We start from the raw sequence: 26,564 nt of genomic DNA, 5'->3' as shown, positions 1-26,564 counted from the left end.
CCATATCCACAAGTAAACAGCTGTCCAAAGGTTATCGTTTCCTAAAGAGGTTTCTGTTTAAAACTGGCCATCCTAAAGAGATGCTGGATGGTTTTATGGCTAAGAGCCTGCAACAGTTCCTCGTTTAATTTAATAGCTATACATTAAGGTTTGGACAGGCACAAAGCAATTTGATTAATTAACATGTGTGGATGCTGGAAAAAAAATAAATGAAAATATTTTATTCTAATTATATTAACTTCAATTGATGGTATTGCAAAAGTAAATTAAAAGCCTAATTTGGTCATGCACTCTCAAATGATTTGCTCTTGACCAATGAAACACTGGAAAAGGGGAACTTTGATCATTCATACATAAATGGTTTGTAAAAGTTTAATAAAACAATTAATGCAGTCAAATTTTTTAAATAATAAATGGATATGTATATTTGAATAAAATGTATTTTTGTGGTTGATAATTAAAATTGTGTTGCCTAATCTAAAAGTACATTAACTATTTCACATGTATTCTGTGTTAAAATTAATCAACTAGAAGTTACTATCGCAAGGGAAGTGCTGGCATCGCAGGTCAATTTATCACATGTTGAAGAAAAACAACAGCTGTTTAAACTAAATTTGTCTACTCCACGGAGGCTTTGTGGGCTTTTTTTTCAAATGAATAATATTGTGAATGCTATAGTGAAAATGGAAACCATTGTCAAAGATATTATTAAAGGTACGGTATTACTAACTATTCAATGACAATGGACGACTTGCGCTTTTTTAATCGAAGTAACTAGAAGAAAACAAATAATCACAGCTAGAAAAATCTTACTTAAATTAGTGCAAATGCAAAGTTTGGCTGCAAAATTTTGTAAAATATGGAAATATTTGTAACTAAATTAGTTACAAATTTCCGGCCGTAATACAAAAGTATACAAATATTGCATGGCTATATTTTCTGTAATTTACAACAATTCGCTGCCAAACTTAGCAGTTTTACTTATTTTTGTACGATCTTTCAGAAAATGTCTTTTTTATCCCCAAGGTAAGAAATTGGTCTAAAGCGCAAGTCGCCCATTACAATATTTTTCTTTATTTCGGAGCTGTATGGAATGCATCGACACAGCTTTTTCAGTTTTTTATTTGTATTGTAAGCATTGTTTTTTACATTCGTAGAAGGTGAAATTTATTGGGCTCTGGCAATTCTGATGTTAACAATATGCCACCATGGCCAGTGGATGATAAAAAACGTTACCTGTTGTATACACAACGTGTCATCCATTAAAAAATCTTCAAATAACGAGAAACAGTATTTCAACTTCGTAGTCCAATGTAAGGACAAGCCAAGAAGGGCTGTATGTTTCTCGCCAGAAAGACGATGCGAAGTACATACAGTTGCACAAACGAAAAGCCTTGTGAAGATTCAAAACATCAAGAAAAAAACAACCAGGACGATGACGAAATCACACTGAAAAATTTATCAAAATTACCCCGGTTGACAAGGGTCGATTTTGAAATTTCTGACTGTTTATCTGGTAAATTCTGGATCAAAGGGTGTATTGATGAAACAAGATGTTGTTATCTGCGACACAACATCGTCGGCAAAGCTTACTCTTTGGGAGAAGAATATAAGAGTATTGAAATTCACGTTTGATCACAAATGTCAAATCACAGATGTTCAAGATTGAGACATACAAATACTAAGAGCTGCCTTTGGAAACAAGAACTTTAAAAGATATAAAGGTGTTTAAAAACAGTACATTTATATATACAGTTGTGTTTTATCAGTTAGGTTTCAATTGTTTAATTGTTACTGTTAGCAATGTTGGTTGACATAATACTGATGTATACTATTTTATTTTGTTAACATCAGTGAATGTACTTATAAACTAACTTTTCCATAGACATATTGTATTTCTGATTAAAATTTTGCATGTGAAACATTTACTCTTTAAGGTTCAGTCACATTGAGAGATTTGTTTATGCAAGTTGTCTTGCGACATTGATTGCAAGGGATGTTAGGTTTTCCAAATCAATGAAGCGTAAGGCCATCTATCGTTTATGTTGACTTAGAATATGTTGAACATCCATTGACATCATTTTTGTGAGACAAGTTGCATGATGTCAGCTTTACCTCACATTAAAGAAAGAAAAATCATTTTGTTGATGCATTTCGGTGGGCATGATCACTAATTATGTTTTTTAACTGGCCTAAATATCATTATTAATTTGATGAAAACTTATTTTGTAGTGATAATATTCTATAGTGAACATAGGCGTACAGCGATACGGGCCATCTCATTTTTTCTTGGGGGGGGGCCACCTCCATTTTGCTAGACTGCCACGTAATTGCAACACGAGCCCGCAGGCAACTATATAAACACTATACTTTGTGTAAGCCCATTGCTTAAATATATCAACTATTTTGCAAGTTATATAATATTCTTTACCTTGTTGAACGATGTACTGTTTAAGTCAATGGCAGTTGGTAGTTAAAAGACAGATTGTCTTGAAAAACTCTTGTTATTGCTAGTATCAAACTTTTGTTAAACTGTAGGAGTAAGTCATAAATTATTATAATCGTGTGATTTGAAAATGCATTTGGCCAATGTCATGTCATTGATCTATATATACCATGCACAATATATTTTGGCTCATCTCAAGTGTGAAATTGTTACTGGTCACACATATCACAGCGTCACACTCCACGCTACAAAGAAAAGCCAGTTCAGTATATAATATACTGCAGGGAACGCACACAACCACATTCGTTAGCATTCGTTCACACAAGGTCACAGATGGTCATATACAGCCACACATGGTCACACACAATCATACATAATCACACCCAGTCAAACATGGTCACAGATTATCACACATAATCACAGATTATCACACATGGTCACACATAGTCACAGATGGTCACACACAGGGGCGGCGGAACCGGGGGGGCTAGGGGGGCTTTAGCCCCCCAGAAGTAAAAGTGGAGGGGCTTAGCCCCCCAAAAATTTCATGAGGAATGCCAGAATGGGAGATTAAATATACAAACTACGTTACCACGAAGTCGACAAATTAAAGGTCGCCGGCGTAGTAAACGTTAATAAGATATCCTATATTGTGATACGGATCAAGTGAATGTAAATTAACTTTCTTTGACCTTTCATAGTTGTGTTTAACAGCAGAATATTTGTGGTTGTATATTGTTATTATTTTCGTACCGCCATTTTAGAATTTGAGAGATACTTCGTGTAAAGTTGCATTATATTACACTATAAATTAAAGATATCTTCTGTTACCCAAATCTACCCCTAGTGTTACTTTAGATCCTCGTAAATGAAAGTGAAAATACTATAAAATATTGTGCATTGGTCAACGATGCAGGAATGATGAAGCAATCGAAATTGAACAGGTTTTTTTCGCGTCTAGCACCAAAGAGACATAGGGTTGACGATTCTGCCAATTCGCAAGATAGTCGAGTGGATGTTGGGGACGAAAATGATGCCTGTAGTGAGTCGGTTACTAACTCTATAACAGACGTAAACATCGACGAGTTGATTTGTTCAGGCAGTGCTCCAAGTTCAACTCGTAGAGAGTCGATACAGACGTATTCGACGTTGATCAACCAAGGTAAAATTGAAATTAATACATTTAACTCACTAAAATTGTTAGTGATTATATTCTGTGGACTGAGACTGTATTGTATTAACGATTTCTATGTGCAGACATAATTTTAATATAGCAAGAAAACGTTGCTATAAGACGCTTCCATTACAAATTACATATATATACTAAATGACACCATGATATATGGTTTTGTTTCCCTTGTGGAAATATTTTGAATAAATGTATTCTAAATTTGAATCTAAATTTGCAGCTTATCAAATGCATCTAAGGAAACAACTCAGGGTGGTGACGGTGGTCTAAGCCAGATAACACAGTGCAATGGAGAATGCTGCATTCTTGAACAGACTCAACGATACCAACCGAATGTGAACTATTCAAAGATAACAAAGAAATTTCAAAGTAGTCAATACCGGTTGTTTCGGCCTGAATGGTATAAGACATATAACTGGTTATCATTTTGTGTCACAGAAAAAAATATTTTGCTTCTATTGTCGGTTTATTTGCAGTAGAGACATAAAATTTAGCGAGAATTGTGAAGATTCTTTCGCCAGCAAAGGATTCGACAACTGGAAGAAAGCCAATGAAAAATTTGGAAAACATGAGAAGTCTCAAACTCATTGAGAAGCATTTTTTAAGTTTAAAGCCCTTCAAAAACCTAGCATTTCTGCACAAATTACGTGGCAACATGCTAGCGAACAAGCTAAACAAAGGAAGGCTCTACTAAAACAATTGTCATCCCTGATATACCCAGTGCGACAAGGATCAAGCAATTAGAGGGCACAAAGAAGATGAAGGTAACCTAATCGAACTTCTAAAGTGCCGTTCAGAAAATGTTCCGGTTATCAAAGATTGGTTAAAACACAGTTCATACAAGTCCCATGATATCATCAACGAGTTAATTCAGCTAATGGCACATGAAGTGCTATGGACGCTCCTCCATGATGTACGCCAAACTGAGTGGTTCGTTCTAATAGCTGATGAAACAAGAGACATAAGTGGCTCAGAGCAACTGTATTTGTTGATGGTGAACTGAAAAAATACAAATAACCAGCAAAAATAGATTAATCACAATTACTGAATTATCAAAAGTTTGACAATGATATTATGAATAATTCCAGTTTTGTCAATGTTATTCATCAAGTAGCGGCGGAAATTCTATTCAAGGAGAAATATGAACTAAATAGTTTTTGTCAAAGTTCATCTCAAAAACATTCTCGGAGGGGAGTTTGACTCTATATAGTTTACCCCCTGCCACTTTCTAACACACCCTGAGAGTCGTGATGATCACTTACTGTTGCATCGTGCGACTAATGAGCGACTCTCCACATGCAGTTTACGGGTTTTCCCATATCGAAAATCAGGTTTGCCCAATGAATTCCCGAACATCACACCCTTCCAAACTGTACCGATTGCCCCCAAACGATGGGTGTAAAGCAGATATACAATCTGCTTTATTGAGTCAGTCCTAAGTTTCAACAGACTGTGAACTCTAATCCTCTTAGCACTTTTTAGACAGGGTAAATGTTTCAGTGATTTTAAAAAAGATATGTTAAATTTGTTTTTTAGGCAATGTTTCTTCAGGGTTCAAACAGTTATGAATGGAAGACTTGGAAGGTTTTTAGATGAGTTGAATACATCATTTGGATTTGGTGTATTGACCAGCGATTTGGAACCAGTAGAGTTTGAAAACTTTTTGAAATGGCTAATGAAAAATTATTTTAGGTAACTTGTGCCTGGGGTCTTCTGTGCTTCTACATACCAGTCAGTTGTCTCATAGAGACTAATACAAACAATAAAATCTAATTTGAATAGAAAATGTCGAATCAACAATAGAAAGGATATGTTCGCAGCTGCCCCTTGCATTGGAAGACAACCTAATACTAACATTTGGGGTGGTTGCAGAGAATATGGAGATTTCTGAAGATGGGAGTTTGGTTGATGCCCACAATGCCTCCTTTGTGTTTATTAAAAGTTTGTTTGGTTCAGAGACACACAGTGCAATATAGATCTTTCGCTAAGCTCATTAACATTGGGGAAGTCGTTGGTTCCCTCATGTCCTCACTTCACCATAATGGTTTAGCAAGCATTTTTACAATCGGTATGGTACAATAATGTGTTATTAGGAGACTTAACCCCATGAAACTTTAACTTATTATTACTTAAACTAGAAACTTATTTTAGTACAAATCTCTACACGAAATGCTTTACATGTCCAAGTCGTGAGTGTGCATTCGAGGTACAAAGTAGTGGATTTAGTTGAAAAAAAATCTGACTTCGAAAACAAAATCTACCCGAAATCTCTTACAACCGTGTAATATACTAAACTAATCTTTACAGCTGCAATATTGATTGGTCTTCATCACGAAGCTATTATCAATGAGCTCAAATATTGTCCAACACCAGTGGTTTGTGGGACCAACCAACTGGGGAAGACAATGTCAGCTAGAAGTGCCTTAGCACAGTATACTTCTGATTAGTAAACAAATTTGACCACATTTTGAGTTGTTAAACTCTAGCCACTTGCAAACATGTGTATAATTGATTAAATGCTTTTGATTTAAATAGATGTTGACTTGTGTGAATCCGTATGTCAGCTTTTCACCAGATAAATAAAAAAATAAGTTAGTGGTGTAGCCATTTGTCTATCTGCCTTGTACGATCTGATCACAATGAGTGGAAATACACCTTTCGTTGCACACTTAACCATTTCTGTCGAAGGTGTAATGTCGTTAGATATTCTTTTATCCATCTGTTCCAAAAGTGGTTTGCCAATATCTGAGCTTGTCTCCATTTTCTTCTCGTCATTATGGATTCTTGGTTGAATTCTCCGGGAGGCAAAACAACTGCGGGTTTTTGAAGTAGGAGATGAGCAGGAGAAATAGCTGTTGCGTCACTTGCGTCTTCACTCGATTTCGTTAAGGGACGTGAGTTCAGGATGGATTCAACTTCCACGAATACTGTTTGTAAAACATGATTCGTGACAAGAGATTCCTTCAAAATGGCTTTCAATGCGCGCTTGACATCTTTAATTAATCGTTCCCAAACTCCCCCGAAGTGGGGTGCATGAGGTGGGTTAAATATCCAAGTGATGCCTCTTTGCGATAATTTCTCCTGTAGTTGATTTTCGTTCCATTTCGTTATAGCAAGTTGCAATTCATTATCAGCACCACGAAAATTTGTTCCACAATCAGTACGTATTTCACGGGGTGTCCCTCTCCTAGCAATAAATAATCGCAGTACGTTTATAAAATCGTCCGTTTCTAACGATGGGGCCACTTCTAGATGGATTGCTTGGGAGCACATACACATGAAAATACATCCCCATCTTTTGGGTGTTGAACGTCCTTGTTTTACAAGTATTGGTCCAAACATCTGCACCGACATAGGTAAAGGGGGGTTCATAAGCCATGACACGACAAGGTGGTAGATTTGCCATCTGCTGGTGCAACATTGGTGCATGTCCTCTCCTGCAGACAAAACACTTGTGGATGATTCTTCTAACCAAGGAACGCGCTTGACAAATCCAAATTCTTTGACGTAGTAGGCTTAGCGTGTGCTCTTGACCGATATGAGCATTGTTATTGTGTATGTGTCTTGCAATAAGCTCGGCGACCCAATGATGTTTCGGTAAGATGGGAGGAAATTTCGCATCGTAGCTCAACGGTGCGTGTTCTAATCTGCTTCCGACTCGAATTAGATCATCTTTGCCAATAAATGGATTTAGCTTCGCAATACTACTGGACACTTTAACTTTGTTTTTCCCACTGCGAAGGGCATCAAATTCTGTTAAGTATTCATTTCGCTGAATGATTCTTATGATATTGTGTTCTGCATCTTCTAATTCAGCTAAAGTAGGTTTCCCACGCAAACAACTACAATTCTTGGAATGACAATTTCGCAGATGACTTTTGAATCTTGTTAGCCACACGACTTTACTTTTTAAAGTGTTCCATGTGGAATATCTCTTCAATATTTGATCGAAACTGGATGTCTTCACATCAAACAGCAAGTTCGCCTGGGCACTTTCGATGAGTTCAGGATCATCACTAGCCAGTTTCCCCGACAAGGTCTTTGGCCAAGTCGGTTCAGCACCTTTCAGAAATGGTGGTCCATTCAACCATCGACTTTCGGATGTCAACTTCGCTGGATTTAAACCACGAGAGGCGTTGTCGCCTGGGTTCTCTTTACTGGGACAATACCGCTACTGGGATATTTCCGTCTTCTCTTGAATTTCTGCAATGCGATTTCCCACGTAAACTGTGTACCGTTTACTTTCATTTTGGATATATTTAAGTACGATTTCGGAGTCTGTCCAGTAGTAAACTCGATTGAATTTGATCTCTATCACGCGCTGTATCATTTCACCAATTCGGACTGCTAGAACCGCCGCTTGCAATTCCAACCGTGGAATTGTGATTTTTCGTAAAGGAGCAGCCCGGGATTTTCCAAAGACAAGCGCACAGGCAACTGTTCCATCGATAAAGGTGGTTCTTACATACGACGCAACTCCATAACCAATCTCACTTGCGTCGCTGAAGTTGTGGAGTTGAACGTCTTTTGGATCTTTAGTTTGGATTGACGATTTTGTTATAATATTGGATTTATAACAACGCGGTATCTTCACGTTTGAGAGGGCTGGTAGTGCTGATTTCCACTGTCTCCATTCCACCAGTTCTTTGTCTGGAAGTTGGGAATCCCAGTCAATCTTCAGTTGCCATAATCTTTGCAACTGGCATTTAGCGAGCAGCGTCACGGGGGCAACAAGACCAATTGGATCGTACAGACTTGCGACAGTCGACAAAATTCCTCGCTTCGTTTCTGGTTTGTCTGAGGCAATGGCTTTAAACTCGAATACATCTGCTTCAACGTTCCATCTCATGCCTAGAGCTCTTTCCACTGGTAACTTGTCCATAGTGAGATCAAACGACGGATTTGCTCGTTCTAATTCTGGAACTGCGGCGAGAACTTTCTTACTGGAACTCATGAATTTCGTTAGACGGAAACCACCTCTTCGAAGAAGATCAATCATTTCGCTGGAAAGTTCAATCGCTTGCTGTTCGCTGGGCAGAGATTTTAGCAGGTCATCAACATAGAAGTCTTTCTTTACCGCATCAACAGCTGATTGGCTGAAATCACTCGAGTTATCTTCGGCTGTTTTCCGTAATGCAAAGTTAGCGATTGAAGGAGAATCTTTGGCTCCAAATATGTGCACATTCATTTGGTACGTCTCTGGAGGGCCGTCCAAATCAGATGGGAGCCACAGGAAACGTAACGAATCGCGATCTTTCTTGGGTACCTTTACTTGATGGAACATTTCCAGAATATCGGCTACAACCGCTATTCTTTCTTTGCGAAAACGTATAAGCACGTCGACAATTTCGTTGGCCAGATTGGGTCCTTGCAGCAAATTATCGTTCAGAGATGTGTCTTCGAATTTAGCTGCAGCGTCGAAAACTATACGAGTTTTTCCAGGTTTTGCTGGGTGGAAAACGGGATGATGGGGGAGATACCACGTAGTTTCTGAAGTACTCGATGCTTCGTCTGGCCGTAGTTTTCTCGCGTATCCCTTTTTCACATATTCTTCAATTTTCTCACGATATTTCTGATGTAAGACATTATCTTTCTTCAAGCGGTTCTTTAGGTGTTGAAGGTGCTTAAGGGCTACGTACCGTTATTGGGTAGTTGAGGATTATTTCTGTTCCACAGCATTCCTACTTCGTAGTGATTATCAACAATAGTTGCGGATTCTTCCATCATCGTTAGTGCCTTTCTATCTTCAATGGACATAGATTTTTGAGTGTCAGACACCACACCAAGGCCATCTGCCTTAAAGTAACGGTCAACTTGCTCTCTCAGACACAACTCTGCGGGATCAGGGTTTGAACGTTGTAGAAGATGAACATCAACATTATTCGATCTTTCACGGTTAGTTGGTCCCATTAGCGCCCAGCCCAGTTTATATTTGAACGCCCACGGTTCACCAGATCCACCAACTCTGACTTGCACAGTAATAAAAACTGTTGGATTATCAGCCCCGATTAGCAATTGAATTTCTCCACACTCGACATCAGGAAAGTTTACGTCCGACAAATGTTTCCATCCCAGCAAATTGTCTTTTCTTGGCACAACTTTAAGGTGTACATCGAAGTTATCAGTAACTATTACGTCTCTTACTAGAAGCTTCGAATCTTCATGGGTTTGATCTACGGCTTCAACAGTGACTGTTACCTTTTCGGCGTTGATTGAAGTGGATCCAGTTAACGATTTTATGGAAAGTATACTCTTAGTCCCCTTTAGGTCGAGATCTTTGGCTAGGTTACTGTGTATAAAGGTGGCTTCGCTCGCTTGATCTAACAGGGCGTACGTTGACTTACTTTGGCCAGTTGGTCCCCGAACTACAACTGCCATGACTGGGAGTGCGGTTGCACCCTTGTAGACATCTGGAACAACATTCGCTGCGTTTGTCTGAACATTAGCGTCACACGTAATTACTTTTCGATGCTCCGACTTATCAACATTGATTTGTTCTTTCTTCGGTTCTTGGTTGTTCAAATGCAAAAGTCTGTGATGTCTTCGATTACAACCGTGAACGTCGCATTTAGAATATCTGCAAGTTCGCTTGTAGTGACCAAATGACAAACATTGAAAACATAGTCTAGATTCTAGGACGACCTTTTGTCTTTCAACGACTGTCATATTCAGGAACGTTGGACACGATTGACAGCGGTGACCATGTTGACATACGGGACATACCGGTGTTGTCTGGACAACTGTACGGTCGGACTGTTTTGGTGCAAATTGTGTTGCAAAACTTGAAATTCTTGAAGCATTTGTATTTGAGTCAGAGTATCTTTTCTTTCGGATGACGTCGGTTTTATTCAAGTCTTTCAAATTACCAAATACTGGATTATTCTCGGAACTTGCTCTTTCTTGTAGGAATTCCACCAAGTCGAGGAAACTGGCGAGCTTACTTCTAGATTTCAGTATTGAACTTGCACGATCTCTCCACTTGGCTTGGTAATGGTATGGCAAACGGGCGACCAATCTTCTCATATGATCGGTGTTAACTTCGCTAAGACACTTCATAGCTTTCAGAGTCTTATAAACAGATTGACACTTGTCGGCTAATTTCTGTAAGCCTTTTCCATCTCCACTGTTTATGTTCGGACCTTTGACAAGTGACCCAATGGATGCATCGACAATCATATAAGGTTGCCCAAAGTGAGTCTCGATAACTTTTAAAGCTTCTTGCAGCGCGCCATCACCCATACCTTCATAATCTTCTACGGCTTCTTTCGCCTTCCCGTCTAAGTACTGCATCAAGCGACTAAGCTTTTTACTTTCGCTGATCGGCTGTGAAAGAACTTGATCTTTAAAACAGGTGGCAAATCTCCAATATTCTTTCGGATCACCAGCAAATTTAGTCACTTCCATAAGCGGCGTATTCGACAAACTGGCGAAGGTTTCGACTAGTCGGTTAATTGTGTCAGTTTCATGAGGAAGAGAAACAGGGGCGCTTGAATGCTTTACCGGTTTTTCTTCACTTCTATGTGGTATCAAAACAGGGAATTTCCCTTTTGTGTCTATATAGGTCGCTTTACGCGGCGATGCAGGACAATATTCAAATTCTAATTCGTCAAACGTGTTCTGCTCATATTCAACAGCGAACTGCTCTTCAAGCTTAGCAAGTTCAAGGTTGTCTTCCAAGTCTCGCAATTCAACGATCTGCCAAAGCTCTAACATGTGTTGTTCAACTTCCTTTTTCAGATTTTGCCGCTTGCGAAGTTGATCTAAGGCTAGTTCGGCTTTCTGTCTTTTCAATCGCGCGTCAAAAGACCTCGTGCTTATATTAGATTTGACGCTTGAATGGTTTGATCTTAATGATTTATTCGATTCATTGATGCTAGCTTCGCTTCTCGTTTCATAATCGTCTTCGAGACTTTTATCTACTTTTCGAGTATGTTCGACTGTACATGCTTCTAAGTACCGACTAATTATATCTAAAGGTTCGGTTCTTTTTTGAGACTGTTCGTCAAATACCAAGCGAGCATTTTCAACAGCTAAAGTATCTCCAATAGCACATGCTAATATTTCATCATGAACAAAGGAATAGCGTTCCCAGTGACGATTAACCATATCACGCAATTCTCTCACTTCACTAGCATACTTAGTTTCTGGTAAAAGTATTCTTATCTTATTATATAACTCCGTCAGACATCCTTGGTGGCTACTTCTAGATCTTTTTAGCTTCACCAGTCTTTCTGCGTTTACAGCATCCAAGTTCAAACGAACGTTAGGTCTTCTCTCACGGCAAATTCGCTCTCCTCCACTAACAATATGTTCGTTACTCGTTCTATCGCCGTCAAGGTCAATTCCCCCAAGTCTACCAGCCGTATTATCACTTTCTGAGGTTAGTTTTGCCTCATCCATTATCTCCAAGGTCTTTAACACTTGGATCTTTAATATAATCCGGTTCGAAGGACCAAAAATGTAGCTTCAAATTCTTCGCTTCTCGTTTCATAATCGTCTTCGAGACTTTTATCTACTTTTCGAGTATGTTCGACTGTACATGCTTCTAAATACCGACTAATTATATCTAAAAGTTCGGTTCTTTTTTGAGACTGTTTGTCAAATACCAAGCGAGCATTTTCAACAGCTAAAGTATCTCCAATAGCACATGCTAATATTTCATCATGAACAAAGGAATAGCGTTCCCACTGACGATTAACCATATCACGCAATTCTCTCACTTCACTAGCATACTTAGTTTCTGGTAAAAGTATTCTTATCTTATTATATAACTCCGTCAGACATCCTTGGTGGCTACTTCTAGATCTTTTTAGCTTCACCAGTCTTTCTGCGTTTACAGCATCCAAGTTCAAACGAACGTTAGGTCTTCTCTCACGGCAAATTCGCTCTCCTCCACTAACAATATGTTCGTTACTCGTTCTATCGCCGTCAAGGTCAATTCCCCCAAGTCTACCAGCCGTATTATCACTTTCTGAGGTTAGTTTTGCCTCAGCCATCATCTCCAAGGTCTTTAACACTTGGATCCTTAATATAATCCGGTTCGAAGGACCAAAATGTAGCTGCCACTGCTTGGGTTCCAAATTTTTATGACTGCTTTTTTCGCCTTCCTGTCTAAGTACTGCATCAAGCGACTAAGCTTTTTACTTTCGCTGATCGGCTGTGAAAGAACTTGATCTTTAAAACGGGTGGCAAATCTCCAATATTCTTTCGGATCACCAGCAAATTTAGTCACTTCCATAAGCGGCGTATTCGACAAACTGGCGAAGGTTTCGGCTAGTCGGTTAATTGTGTCAGTTTCATGAGGAAGAGAAACAGGGGCGCTTGAATGCTTTACCGGTTTTTCTTCACTTCTATGTGGTATCAAAACAGGGAATTTCCCTTTTGTGTCTATATAGGTCGCTTTACGCGGCGATGCAGGACAATATTCAAATTCTAATTCGTCAAACGTGTTCTGCTAAACGTGTTCTGCTAAAGTATCTCCAATAGCACATGCTAATATTTCATCATGAACAAAGGAATAGCGTTCCCACTGACGATTAACCATATCACGCAATTCTCTCACTTCACTAGCATACTTAGTTTCTGGTAAAAGTATTCTTATCTTATTATATAACTCCGTCAGACATCCTTGGTGGCTACTTCTAGATCTAGATCACACAGCGCGTCTACAACACCTCCATCAGATACAGACAAATTGAGGCAGGAGATCAAAACACTTGACATCGGTGTGACAAAAAATGCTAAGCAATTTTTTATAGGTATTGTTTAGAGTGCAAGACTAACCTAAAATTACTTTAAGAAGGAAATTTAATTTAAAGTAGCAGTGCGTGGCATAGCTACGCAAGAAAGCAAGATTCAAGAAAGTACACTGCGCAAAAAGCAGAGTATTCCAGGCTCTATACTTCCAAATATTGGCAATATTGTAACATATTCCGTGATATTTTGTGGGAATATTGCCTGAATACGGGTTGTATTCTGACCAGAATATCTTGGAATAAGGCACACTTGATATTCTGCATCAGAATATGCCAGAATATTTTTATAATGTAAGTAATATAAGTTTTATAATGATATATATACATATATACATGTCAAATTTATCTGTTAAAAACAACACTATAAGTCTATACAATTGCTGAACGCTGTAATGGCTTGCACAGTGTTAAGGTGATAACCTGAATATATATATTTGCTATGTTTATATATAGAAAAGTTTCCAAGGTGTATATGCGTAGCTATAGATATCACAATTTTAAATCGACCAGACCCAACCAGAAAGGTTATAAAATAACATGCAGATAGTATTAATCTAATACCGCCAAAGATCTCTCTGGGAGTGATTTTTATATGTAGGGAACACTATTAGCTACGTACACAAAGAACAATAAAGCACCGTGGTCTCCTTAGCATATTGAACAGCTTGAGTTTAATTATAGTTTTTTGTTAATCAGCCAATAAATATTAAGCCCCGTTTACATTGCATGCAGTCAGCTTATTGGGACCGCGTGGATGAAATGCGCACATGTACCCATTTTAGAGCTAGTGCAATGGGGCTCTAAACTAGGACGGCGGAGAGTGATGGAGTCTGTCTGTCAATTCCGTTTGAGATACAAGCTTGATCCATAACTAAAAGCTTCACTAAGTTTTAATTAATTGCATGTGTGATATATAGTTAGTGCATGTTTCTGGGCCTATATACAAGCCTAAAGGCAGATTAGCATTCTCCATGCAGTGCAAAGTATATAGATTGCTAGTCTGATTGCAAGGGCAAATGGCTATCTGAAATATTTCTTCTGTATATCTTTTAAGTTGTTAAATCTTATATGTTCTGACAAGAATTTTTACCTCTTATTTCGCCACTACAGGGTGTATCAGAAAAAAGGAGACCTTTAGAAATCAAGCTATTATTAAAATTTGAATGCCTTTTCAATTGCATTTGCACATATGGTGCTCCTGGGAATTTGAAAATAACTTTAATAGCATATAAGAAAGAATAACGACCCAAAAATATTCAAATGACTGAGCACACTACCAGTACAAAAATGGTTCAACTGACTTCGAAGCAAAGAGTTTTTGTAGTCTTAACTTATACCCAGACTCGCAGTGTAGCTGAGGTGCAAAACGCTTTTCGAGAAAGGTTTCGTGATCGCAATCCACCAGTAAAAAGTACAATTTTTAAAAACGTGTGAAAATACTCGAATGAAGCAACGAGTGTAATAATTGAACAGTGTAATGCATTACGAGGGCAGCCTGTCGTCATCAGAAAAGCAGTTTGCGATATGCACAATAGTGTGTGTTGAGAGAAATGGAGGCCACGTTGAAGGATGTTCAATTTATCAGTAATTTTCAATCCAGATCGAAATGTCAAGTGAATCTGTGTCAGATCAAGTTGTAATTCATTCCTGGCTCATGTAAACATTTTAATAGCCAAGGTGGAATGCTGAGCCATTCCGGATTCAAAGTCAATTCTAACTCATGTGAACAGCCCTAATACTCGCACACATTGTTAAAAATTAATGGCAAATATTTGTTCATGTTTTGAAGGAACAGCTAAAACAATCTACCATGCATACTGTTATTGCTTTTGTGCTTAGTCATTTGAATATTTTTGGGTCGTTATTTTTCTTTATGCTATTAAAGTTATTTTCAAATTCCCAGGAGCAGACAATCTTGTGTGCAAACATTAATTCATTTTCTAAAGGTCTCCTTTTTCTAATGTATGCATGCACGCCATCAATATTTCATGCACTATGGTTCAGCATATGTGCAAATGCAATTGAAAAGGCATTCAAATTTTCACAATAGCTTGATTTCTAAAGATCTCCCTTTTTTTGATACACCCTGTATATATAAAACAATATACCATTTAATTCAACATTTTTGTAAACTTTTGATAAATAGAACTGATGTAACTAGACTTAGACCAGTTAATAACTTATATACTTTATACCGGCTTCATAAGGTCAGGACGGTCCAGTAAGCAATGCAAGTAAAGTTGATTGTCACACACATTGACAAGAAAAGTGATTGTCAAGAAAATGCATAAGGCTTGTCTCAGTTGTCTGGGTGATTTTGCCAAACTAAATTTATAATAGCGAGATAAACTGCGATCTGGTAGTTATGAATTCCCACAAAATGCAAGCTTTTTTATTATAGATCTTTATTTCAATATTATTATAAAGCCTTTGGTTTTTGTTAAAAACGGTTAGATATGTACCAATGGCCGTGTAGTTTCCCGCTGCAATTTGCGTTCATTAATTTTGTAAACAATGCTATTGCGCGTACAGCCCAAGCATTCTAATGGTTCCTACCATCATCACAAGGGAGCTAAACTGCGATCTGGTAGTTATGAATTCTCGCAAAATGCAAACTTGTATATTTATATATTGTCACCAAACTCGTAATAACTTCCGTGGAACGGGAAAAGGCTATAGCGAAAGTTGAGAGCATGCGAATTTTGTTTGCCTCACTTTAGTCTCTTTGAATACAAAGATTTAACCGCAGTTCATGCCCGTTATCGTTATGTTTTTTAATTCTCCAGTATCAACTCAAAGTGACAAATCGCGAATGGCGAACGTGAAATTATTTATAATTAGGGCCAATTAGGACAGTCACATTAATAAAAAGTCAAAAACCATGACAGCGTGTATCAGTTCTAACTTTTGCAATAAAATATGGTAAACTAGAAGCAAATCGTGTACTATAACTATGCTTTACATCTTCAAAGAAGGAATAGAAAGATTCAGGCAGTTTCTCATAATGAAAATCGTACATAAAAACTGCAGTAGATAAGTAGACAAGATCGTGTAACTTAATAATTTTAAGTTTTAGAAAGAAAGGGTTGGTATGGTCATTATACTCAGAAAATGTGATTAACCTGACCAACTTCTTTTGCAATATAAAAAGTGGATTTAATGAAGAATGGTAGGTATTTCCCCAAGAAATTAGACAATACGTTAAATATGGATACACCAAAGCATAGAAAAGGCTTGTGAGAATATCCAGATCAACTTAGTGTCTTAATTTTGAAATTACTCCAATATTGCGTTTGATTTTCTTCGACAAGTGAGAGACATGATCCTTCCAATTTAAATGGCAGTCAATGACTACACCTAAATATTTCATTTTATGCTCACGTTTTAAAAATTTACCAATCAAAATTAGCTGAATATTTACTGCAACCTTTTTCTGAATTGGATGAAAAATAACGAAGCTGGATTTATCAATATTAAGTGACAATTTATTAGCACATAGCCATGCACTAACATATTTAATTTCATCATTGATGGAAGACTCCAACCTTGATAAATGTTTATTGGTGTAGAAAATGTTAGAGTCATCTGCAAATAAATGAAAGTCTAACATTTTTGAACAGTTATGAAAGTCATTTACATAGATCAAAAAAAGAGTTGGGCCTAACACTGATCCTTGGGGTACACCACAAGAACTATGTAGCATATCAGATTTAACATTGCCCAATGAAACAAACTGCTTTCTGTTTTCTAAGTATGATTTAAACCAGTCATTAGTTATGCCTCTTATTCCATAAAATTCAAGTTTTTGTAACAGGATTGTGTGATTCACTGTATCAAAGGCCTTAGATAAATCCAGGAAAATGGCACAAGAATAATTGCCATCATCAATGGCTTTTTGTATTTTGTCTATGATAGAGAGAACTGCATGCAACGTAGAATGATTCTTCCGAAATCCAAACTGTGTGTCATACAAGAGGCTATGTTTAGTAATGAAACTGTTCAACTGTCTGCTGACAAATCTTTCAAGGACACCATTAAATATTGAAAGTAGTGAGATGAGACGATAGTTATTAAGAATGAGTTGGGAACCTTGTTTATGAATTGGAATAATACTAGCAATTTTAAATTTATCAGGTACAGTATTAGTAGAAATTGAACAATTAAATATTTCCTCTAAAGCTACAGATATAGGTTCTTTAATCAATTTCAATATTTGAACTGGGATACTAAATGGTCCAGAACTTTTTGACACCTGAAGATTTCCTATTTCGACAGCAATTTCCCTTGCCGAGATTGGATTTAAAAAAAAAACTATTCGGTTGCCTACAATTTGGCATATATGATAAAGGAGATGTGCTTACAACAGGAACAGAATTAGCAAGATTATTTCCTACACTAGCAAAATAATCATTAAATGATTTTGCTATTTGATATGTATCAGTCAATTCACTGTTTCCAACAAGAATCTTAGATGGTATATTATTAGTAGATGGTTTCAAAGACACAATTTGTTTAATCCCCTTCCAAATATTTTTAATGTGAGATTTATTGCAACTGAAATAATTGTTATAATATTTTAATTTACTAATTCTCATCAGGTGATTTAATTTATTTCTATATAACTTAAATTTAAGATGGTAATACTCTGATTGTGTTTTAATAAACTTCTTGTAAATATTGTTTTTTATTTTCAGCGAGTTTCTAATACCAGAGGTTATCCATGGTTTGGAGAGGGATTTAATTTCCTTATTACTCATTTTCCTATTAGGAATATGTTTATCAACAATATTCGACAATTTTGAATGGAATGTGTCAAACAGTAAATTAACATCTTCATTATCAGACAGGCTATTAGCCCACTTGACAGCCTGTATTTCCTGAAGGAAATTTGTTTTGTTAAAATTTGAATAATCTCTCCTGTATAATTCAAAATGTTTAGGTAGAGTAGAAAATTTGTTTATAATAAGGAAATTAGGAAGATGATCAGTTAAGTCATAAACAACGTTCCCACTAATTGTGTGTTGACTTATAGAATTAAAGAAAATATTGTCAATTAAAGTGGCAGAATGATGAGTTATACGTGTAGGTTGAAATATGTGAGGATTAAAAAAGTATGATCCTAAGGTATTTATAAATTCTTCTGTTGGTGGGTGGGAGTCACAATTTAAAAGATTTAGATTGAAGTCACCCATCAAAACACAAAACTTTTGTTCATTATTAATCCTATCCAAAACACAATTTAAAGAATTCATGAAAGTTGCAATATCACTATGTGGATGTCTATAAATTACTCCACAGATGATATTGTGATTAAGGTTACTTTGGATCTCAATCCAAAGAGTTTCAAGGCCGGCTACTGCCTTGGATAAATCATGTCTGACACTGTAACAAAGAGAATCATTTATAAAAAAACCAACACCTCCAGCATTAGATAAACTGGGTTGGGAAATAAATGTGTAACCCTCTAAGACATGGTTGCATATGTTATGCTGAAAAGATTTTATCTTAGTTTCAGTAAGACCTATAATCCAGAAATTATATGAAAATTCAGAAAGCATTTGTGTCAAACTATCGAAATTAGAATTTAGACTTCTTATGTTAGAGTGTAGTATGGAAAAGTGATTAGATGAAATACAGTTTTTTTAGTATCATTGCCTCGGAATTCTTCAGTAGTGTAATATTTAAAGCTTGACTGGCTTGGGATGTTCAAATCCGGATCAAGATTAGAAATATTATTTTGGTGATTCACAGTTTGTATCAAGTCCAGCAAAGGCAAATTGTCTAAACCATGTATAGATTGTTCAGGAGAATACATTATGGGGATAAACTAACATAAAACTAAATTGTATACTCATCTCAAATAACAAAAAGATCAAATAATCTTGTCAAGATCCTTTATCTCAGAGATACTGATTACAGGACTATATTCATCTTTACGTATTAATGTTCTGCCAACTGAAGTCCAGATCAATTTGTAGTTGAGTTGTTTCTTCTTCTCCAAGCATAAATTAAAGAGTTTACGATTGTGTTGAGTGAGGCTTTCGCCTATGTATATCTTATGCTCAGCCACTCTTGCTAATCCAACATCTTTTGTCGATTTATCTCGAAGATATTTTCTTGAAATATAAAATTTATCTCATACATCATGACGAACAAACTTCACTATTATAGCTGGGTCATTTCGAGAAGGTCCAGCTCGGCTGGTATTGTTGGACCTAGCAGCAAGGCGATGGCTAACCGAAATATCTTGGTCCTTGACTTCAACGCCAATTAAAAGGCCAACTGATTTGACTACATCATTGCAATTTTCATTTCTCTGAACCGGTATTCCCCTTAACTCGAGACAATCTCTTCGTGAGTATTGTTCGGCGTTGTTTAGATCCTGCTTAATCATCATAATACTGTTCGTCGCATTTTGTAATTCGGCTTTTAAACATCGATTCTCTTCAGTAAGATTAGAATTTATTACTTCTAGATCCTTTAATTTTGGTTTAAAGTCATCATATTCTTTACTCAAGAAGGCAATCGACTCTTCTAATTTTTCGATTTTATCCATCTTCAATTGTAAATTTTCTAATGTTTTGAGCACTGGATTCAGCTTTTTATCCAAAAGTTTGCTCATAGCCTGTTCAAGCGATTTCTGATCCTTCATTAAGTTAGAAGAGAGAATAATTGTACAAAATAATCTCAAGTTTTAAAAAAAAATCAGAGAGCGAAACACAAAGCCGCCATCTTACTCCAGTGCTTCCCAGTCCTCCATCTTAACATACATCTTAATACAAATAAGTAAACTAACACAAATATTCAACAGATACTGTGGTATTGCTCCCTGTAATGTGGAGCGTGTCAACGTAGCCAAATATTGCAACTTTGTTATGCACTGCATATAATTATAAGGTCTAATTTCATGGGAGCATTTTTATTTTACAAAACGTGTAACATTGCGGCACAGATATTGCTATAATTTGTTTCAAATTAGCTATAATGTACATTTTCATGTTCATTTGCTCATTTTTTTTGCAGTAGCTGGTCAGACAAGTGAGACAGCAGGCAAATATGTCTTTGGTACTATGAATTCCCAGCTTGCTACAGCTCGCCTTATTAGGAGGATACCTGATAATATTAATATCCGGATAGGCACTAACTATCATGCGAGTGATCATGCACTTCGCTATAGTATTTCATGTGCAAGCAGCCAAATGGCTGAATACGAAATGGCGCCAATCAAGTTGCTGTGCACGAAAAGGTTTTCCCACATGACCAATTTTATGAAGAGCTACAAATATGATGATACTACTGGGTACGCAGAAGATGTAGCTGCTACAATTTAGTATAGCTGCCTTATCCAATTTGTCAAAGCGTTTAAACATGGGCGAGTCGAAAGGTATGAACAATACAATATTTTATGTTAACAAAATTTATTCAGTTTATGGCATTTTCGTTCCTATATGGGCGGTTGCACTGCTATATTTGCTCTGCAACAAATTTTGTGTCACACTCTCTATTTTAAAACCGCTGTTACTATATGGACAGCCAACTATTGCTATATGCTTCAATTGAAAAACTGCGCACTTTTGCCATGCCAGGGTCGAGTCTTAAGTTGTCTTTCAGGGCAATTCTATTTATTTTTAGGGTAATTTGGCTATAGTAAGATGTAGGTAGGCCTAAAAAATTAGTTAATTAACTGACTACATGTTGATGCTCTGATGTAGTATTTCTACGATGAAATTCTTAGCGATATAAACATGTGTGGCCACCAAGAGTTTATCTAGATAATTTGTTGTAACAAGTTTTAAAGTGATGTCATATTTATGATATATTCACCTTATATTCCTACACGAAACGCTCGTGAGGAAGATGTGATTTGGTTGGTGAAAGTCAAAGTCAAATATGACCATATATTTGCAGTCATTGACCATTCTATATGTAGTTGTAAGTCGTATATATGCCCTTAAAATGGAAACGCATACAACTACGGTATAAAATATGGCGACGAAAAGGAAGAATAAAACCACGCAATGACGCAAAGCTTTTCTATGCTTCAGTTTGTGCTTGTATTGAAACCAAAATAAATTCTTTACATTTTTATTTGCGAAATACATCCTGCATTTCATATCTAATTCCGTAAATTATAAGAATTGACCTGCTTGTAATTCGGTAAATTTAGAAGCGGTGATCTTGTGTCAGTTTTTTGTTTATTGATTTTTTACTTGGATGATATATCAATTAAGGTTCTAATGGATCCTAAGGCTCACATCAGTACAATAGCACACCAGCTCTTACACTATATTTTTGCCCGCTGCCGATCGGTAGGGATGGAGACGCTATCTGAGCAAAACGATCGGGCTAGGGGTGAAACAGTGTTTCTTTTGAGTTTGCTGTTTTCGGTGCAGATAATAACTCTACGAACCATGCTATTTTTAACGGTACCTCCTTCATCCCCTGATCAACTGTCACATGTGAGTCACTGAAATGTGACTGAATGAACTGTCACAAGTGAGTCATGTGAAACCGTGGAATAAATGATACTAACATCAAAGTACACGCACACACAAAAAAAAAGAAAAAATACCTGTAAATGTGGCGATCATTAATGAATTTACCTTTACCCCCAAACACCAATTCAACGACCAAAACGGGTGTGAAAAGAACTGTGCTTAATCCTCCAAAACAAAAACTAACAAAAAAAACCCCAGCAGGTTAGTAAGAGGCTTCTCCCGTAGAGTTCACAAAATCGCGTGAAGTTGTTAGGGAAAGGGGAGGGATGGGTCACGCAAGCAACTTAACGACTCAATCAGGCAAACTGGGCTCATATTTATACTCACCGGAGGGGGCAAGTAACCGACCGGACCAGCGTCCTAAGACCCAAGAAACTACGATACGATACAAAGACTCATATAACATTAACTTCCTTCATTATTCAATAATAAATACATTTAACGTTCTAACAGATCCTAAGGGTCACATCAGTACAATAGCACACCAGCTCTTACACTATATTTTTGCCCGCTGCCGATCGGTAGAGATGGAGACGGTATCCGAACGAAACGATCGGGCTAGGGGTGAAACAGTGTTTCTTTTAAGTCTGCTGTTTTCGGCGCAGACAATAACTCTACCAACCATGCTGTTTTTAACGGTACCTCCTCCAAGTATGTCTCCAAGCCAGATGAAGGGTTGGAGTTAGGTTACCATTAACCTTCTCCACCAGTCTCCAACCCTACAGCAGCGGGGCAATGTTGAAAAATGACTGCAGAGATGTGCGAACATAGCGAAGGTAAACTTGGCTAGTCCAACGTCTAAGAGCTTGAATTAGATGATCCGGAATCCCAGCCGCAGCGGCGGAAGTAGCAGCCCAAATGCGAAAACTGTGAGATGAGTAGTTCCCCATTATGCCGGCCCGCCTCAAGATTTTGCGAAGGAAAAAATTGACTTGTTGAGCAGTTAAAGGGGAACCATCCGACCACAGGAATAGACAACCAGGGCCGCTGCCAAGCATTGAGGTAAGCCTGACATGACAGGGGAAAGATGATTGTTTGAAGACCCAATGTACAAGACCTGTCCGACGCCAAAAGGATCAGTCTTGGAACATTTGATGCGGAGACGAATGCCCACTGACGAACCAGAAGAAAAGTGTACATCAGCTAGTGCCAAATGACGGGGCGGAGCGAAAGGGACAACCGAAGTGAATTCGCTGACACACAGAAAACCAAAAAATGCCAGAGAGCACGCAAACATAACTGCATTGTACCCACCAAGATCACCAGCCGTCAACGAATAAATAACATCCAATAGATTGCGGGTTATCGGGCAGCGTAACAAGGAAACGCCAGACCGAGAACGACGGCTTTAGAAAGCCGTGGTTTCTCTTTCGTGGGATCCGGGAAGCCAAGGTCAATATGATAGGAACGGACAGCAGCCAGGTAAACATTGACGGTTGCAAGCGAGAGCAATTGCGCCAACCAGGAAGCGAACAACATCAACTGATTCTCGAAAGTAGGTATCGCAGGAGCAGAGAAGAACACGGCGGGGAAAAAGGGAACAAAAAGCCCAAAACTTCTTCATGCCAGCAGAATACGTGCGCTGAGAGGAAGCTGCCAAACCAAGGGCAAGGAAGCCCGCACACTGCATCTCTAGTTGACACTGAGCAGCTCCGACACCAGAGACAACGGGACAGGCGTGGGATGTGGATCCGCGTTGAGATGAAAGCAACAAAACTCCTGAAACCGAAAACGAGAAAGGCAATCAGCCGCCGAATTATGCCGTCCAGGGACGTGGCAGGCTACCAACACCAGTCTGCGTAACAACTGGATGGACAACTTGTCTTGGCAGGTCCCCGAATTGATTATTGTGACGACAGCGTCGTTGTCGGATAAGAACTCGATCTGTAACCGATGCCACTGCTAACCCCAAACATACGCTGCAACCACAATGGGAAACAATTCCAAAGAAGTAATATTAGTTGAAGGCGCAAAGGAGGGCCACGAACCGGCAAACTAAGCATTGGACCAAATAGCACCAAAGCCAATAGCTCACGAGGAATCAGAGGCAACAAACAAATCGGGAAGCGAACAAACGGATGATATTGCGGAAGAAACTGATTCTATTCCAGGATTCCATGAACTCAAGCCACCCGCCGAGATCAAGACGGAACTCCGTATTGAGCCGAATAGGGTGGGTAGGTGAATAAAAAGTGCAGAGGAAATTAATCATACGCCGGAGGAACGTGCAACCGGGCGGAACAACTTTCGTAACATGGTGAAGCGAGCCAATAAGGGATTCTAACTCTCGACGAGTGAACCAAGACTTACGATTCCATTTTTGGAGAAGCTCTACGATAGCCACAAATTTAGCGGATAGCAACCGAGCAGATTGGGTGAGATAATTTAGTTCCACATCTAAAAAGACCAACGTAGTAGTAGGACCCTCGCACTTTGACGGATGGAGAGGCAAACCCAAACGGAGGAATAAGGACCTGGCGATGGCTACATTACTAGCACACTCTGTGGAATTGCCGGGGCCAAGGGTCAGAAAATCGTCCAGATAGTGAAGTAGAAAACAAACGCGATAATTAGCTTTAAGAATCCATTCCACCATTTCGGCGACGGAGTTGAAGATAAATGGGGCGGAACGCAAACCAAAGGGAAGAGCCAAATCGACGAAATATGACTCGCGCCACCACATGCTAAATAAGAAACGTTCGTCAGGTCGGAGAGCGATGTTACGGTACGCACATTCTACGTCAAATTTGGCCATAAGAGCACCCGGACTAAGCAGTACTAAACGAGCAATGGCATGATCGACGGAGATGTAAGTCAAGGAGAAAGGATCCTTTGGGATGCCGTCATTAACGCTATGGCCCTCGGGTGACGATAAATCCAGCATGAGACGCCATTTACCAGGCTGGCCTTTCTTTGGAATCACCCCAAACGGACTGCACTGTAGATTAGGAAACGGTGGCGAAGCAAAAGGACCCGCGACACAACCATGCAAAATTTCATTTGCCAAATATTTGTCTATAACATCGGGATGTTAGGCCGATTTCATGTTTTGGTGAGATGATCGTAAAGAGACTAGTGAAGGATCAAAACCCGATGGAAAGCTGTGAGCTATACCACTCAACACGTTGGGAACCATAGCTGGATTGGGATGGTTGATTAATTCCAGATGAAACTCAACGATGTATTGAAGCAGCGAAACGAGGGAGACCAACGGAAACAGGATGCAGGATTCTGGCAATGGTGGATCTACAGCACGAACGAAAGCACCTACAACGGAGAGGAAAAATAGCAAGAACAGCGAGCTGAAGCGAACTGTGCCCAACTTAATCACAAGTGGAGCTAGATAAATATTTTATTCAGCAAATTCATAACCGAACATCAATTACAAAAAAGACTAAAATAGCGCACAGAACAATGTTAACGACCGGAACAAAAACAACAAACAAACCGACAACTACATATTAACTAAAGACGCGAGGTGTCTGATGATCGAAGCTTCTTCACGGGTTGCGAGCGAGATGGTGAACAAGGATGACATGTTGACTGGTGGGCAACACTACGACGATGGATTGCAGGACAACCCGGAAAATCAACAGGCATGACGGAACCGACACCGGAGGAATTCCGATGAGCACCGACCAGCGTTCCAAAAGTGACAAATAATGGAGGACGACGGGGTACCGGATGCTTCAAAGGAGCTGGAGGATGAGGAAAACAAAGTAGATACCCGCGAAGCAGGAGTAGAAGAAACACCGGCACCGAAGATATGAAAATTATACAGCTCCGGGTGGAGATGTGACCAATCGGTGAGGCGGAGAGCAGCTGCATGGCGACGAAAAGCGAGCCAGGATGCTTCTGAGCGGAGCGCAAAATAAGTAATTGGCAGCGAAGCAAATCCGGGGTGTGAGACAGCCAAAAATTCGTCATCACGAGGATATAAACAGAAAAGGCTTGGAGCCAAGTTAGAATATCTGTAATTTCCTCAGGGCGCTTTGACGGTCACAAAACTAACTCGTTATCTCCGATGGTAATGAAGGAGCGTCATGAACTGAAGTTTCTTGGATAAGAGAGGGCTGTTGAAAATTGATGCCATAAGCTTCGGGGATACCAGAGGAAAACCAGGTCCGACCACTAGGGGAGAAAACGCCGATGCGGTGACCGTAGAGAAGCGAGGGGGCAAGGCAATACCACCAGAGGCTAATACACCTGGTGAAACAAACCCCAACCCGGGGCCCGGAGGGACGCAGAGGATGAAAACAAATAAGGCGTACCTGAAGGGACAGGATTTTGGATCCAATACAACGGCTGCTGCAGCATCTGTTGAGGCAGTTGCCAATAACCAGCTAAGGCTTGATCTTGTTGTTGGGGAAGCGTAGGCGTCGCTGATTGAAGTAAAACGGGTTGTGGTGGCTGCTGAGCAATAAATGATGTCAAACTTGGATGACTCGATGGCCAAGTAGAAGCAACACTGACGATTTGTTGATTTGCAATAGCCGGCGATGGAACACGAGTTGGGAATAACAGCGAAGCAATATGCTGGTATAAATTTGGCTGAAATTGGCCGAGATGGCGACAAGCAAACGGCAAGGGGAGCCGTAGCCACTGTTAAAGTTTTAATAGCAGACACGACTGGTGAGATAGTTAGCGTTGAACTCAAAGCAACTCCTTGAAGAGAC

The 26,564-nt window shown here is 38.8% G+C and overlaps 3 protein-coding genes across 3 annotated transcripts in view; 1 reads left to right on the top strand and 2 right to left on the bottom strand.

Moving 5' to 3' along the window:
* Positions 1-7,806: 7,806 nt before the first annotated feature.
* On the bottom strand, positions 7,807-8,823 carry LOC114526634. Its single transcript, XM_028548218.1, has one exon. It carries the CDS (start codon positions 8,821-8,823, stop codon positions 7,807-7,809), a length of 1,017 nt encoding a protein of 338 aa, XP_028404019.1.
* A 443-nt stretch (positions 8,824-9,266) lies between these two features.
* On the bottom strand, positions 9,267-12,035 carry LOC114526632. Its single transcript, XM_028548217.1, has one exon. It carries the CDS (start codon positions 12,033-12,035, stop codon positions 9,267-9,269), a length of 2,769 nt encoding a protein of 922 aa, XP_028404018.1.
* An 8,723-nt stretch (positions 12,036-20,758) lies between these two features.
* Positions 20,759-26,564, top strand: part of LOC114526631 — a 40,384-nt gene continuing 34,578 nt past the window's right edge. The window contains exon 1 of the mRNA XM_028548215.1: positions 20,759-20,774. Within this exon, the coding sequence (XP_028404016.1) occupies positions 20,759-20,774 (16 nt within the window). The remainder of the gene's footprint in view (positions 20,775-26,564) is intronic.

The sequence above is a fragment of the Dendronephthya gigantea genome, unplaced genomic scaffold (assembly GCF_004324835.1).
Source record: "Dendronephthya gigantea isolate DGI-Jeju-01 unplaced genomic scaffold, DenGig_1.0 000040F, whole genome shotgun sequence".
In the NCBI taxonomy this organism is placed as follows: Eukaryota; Metazoa; Cnidaria; class Anthozoa; order Malacalcyonacea; family Nephtheidae; genus Dendronephthya; species Dendronephthya gigantea.
Note: the sequence above shows the minus strand (reverse complement) of the source record. Positions and strands in the feature narration are given on the sequence as shown.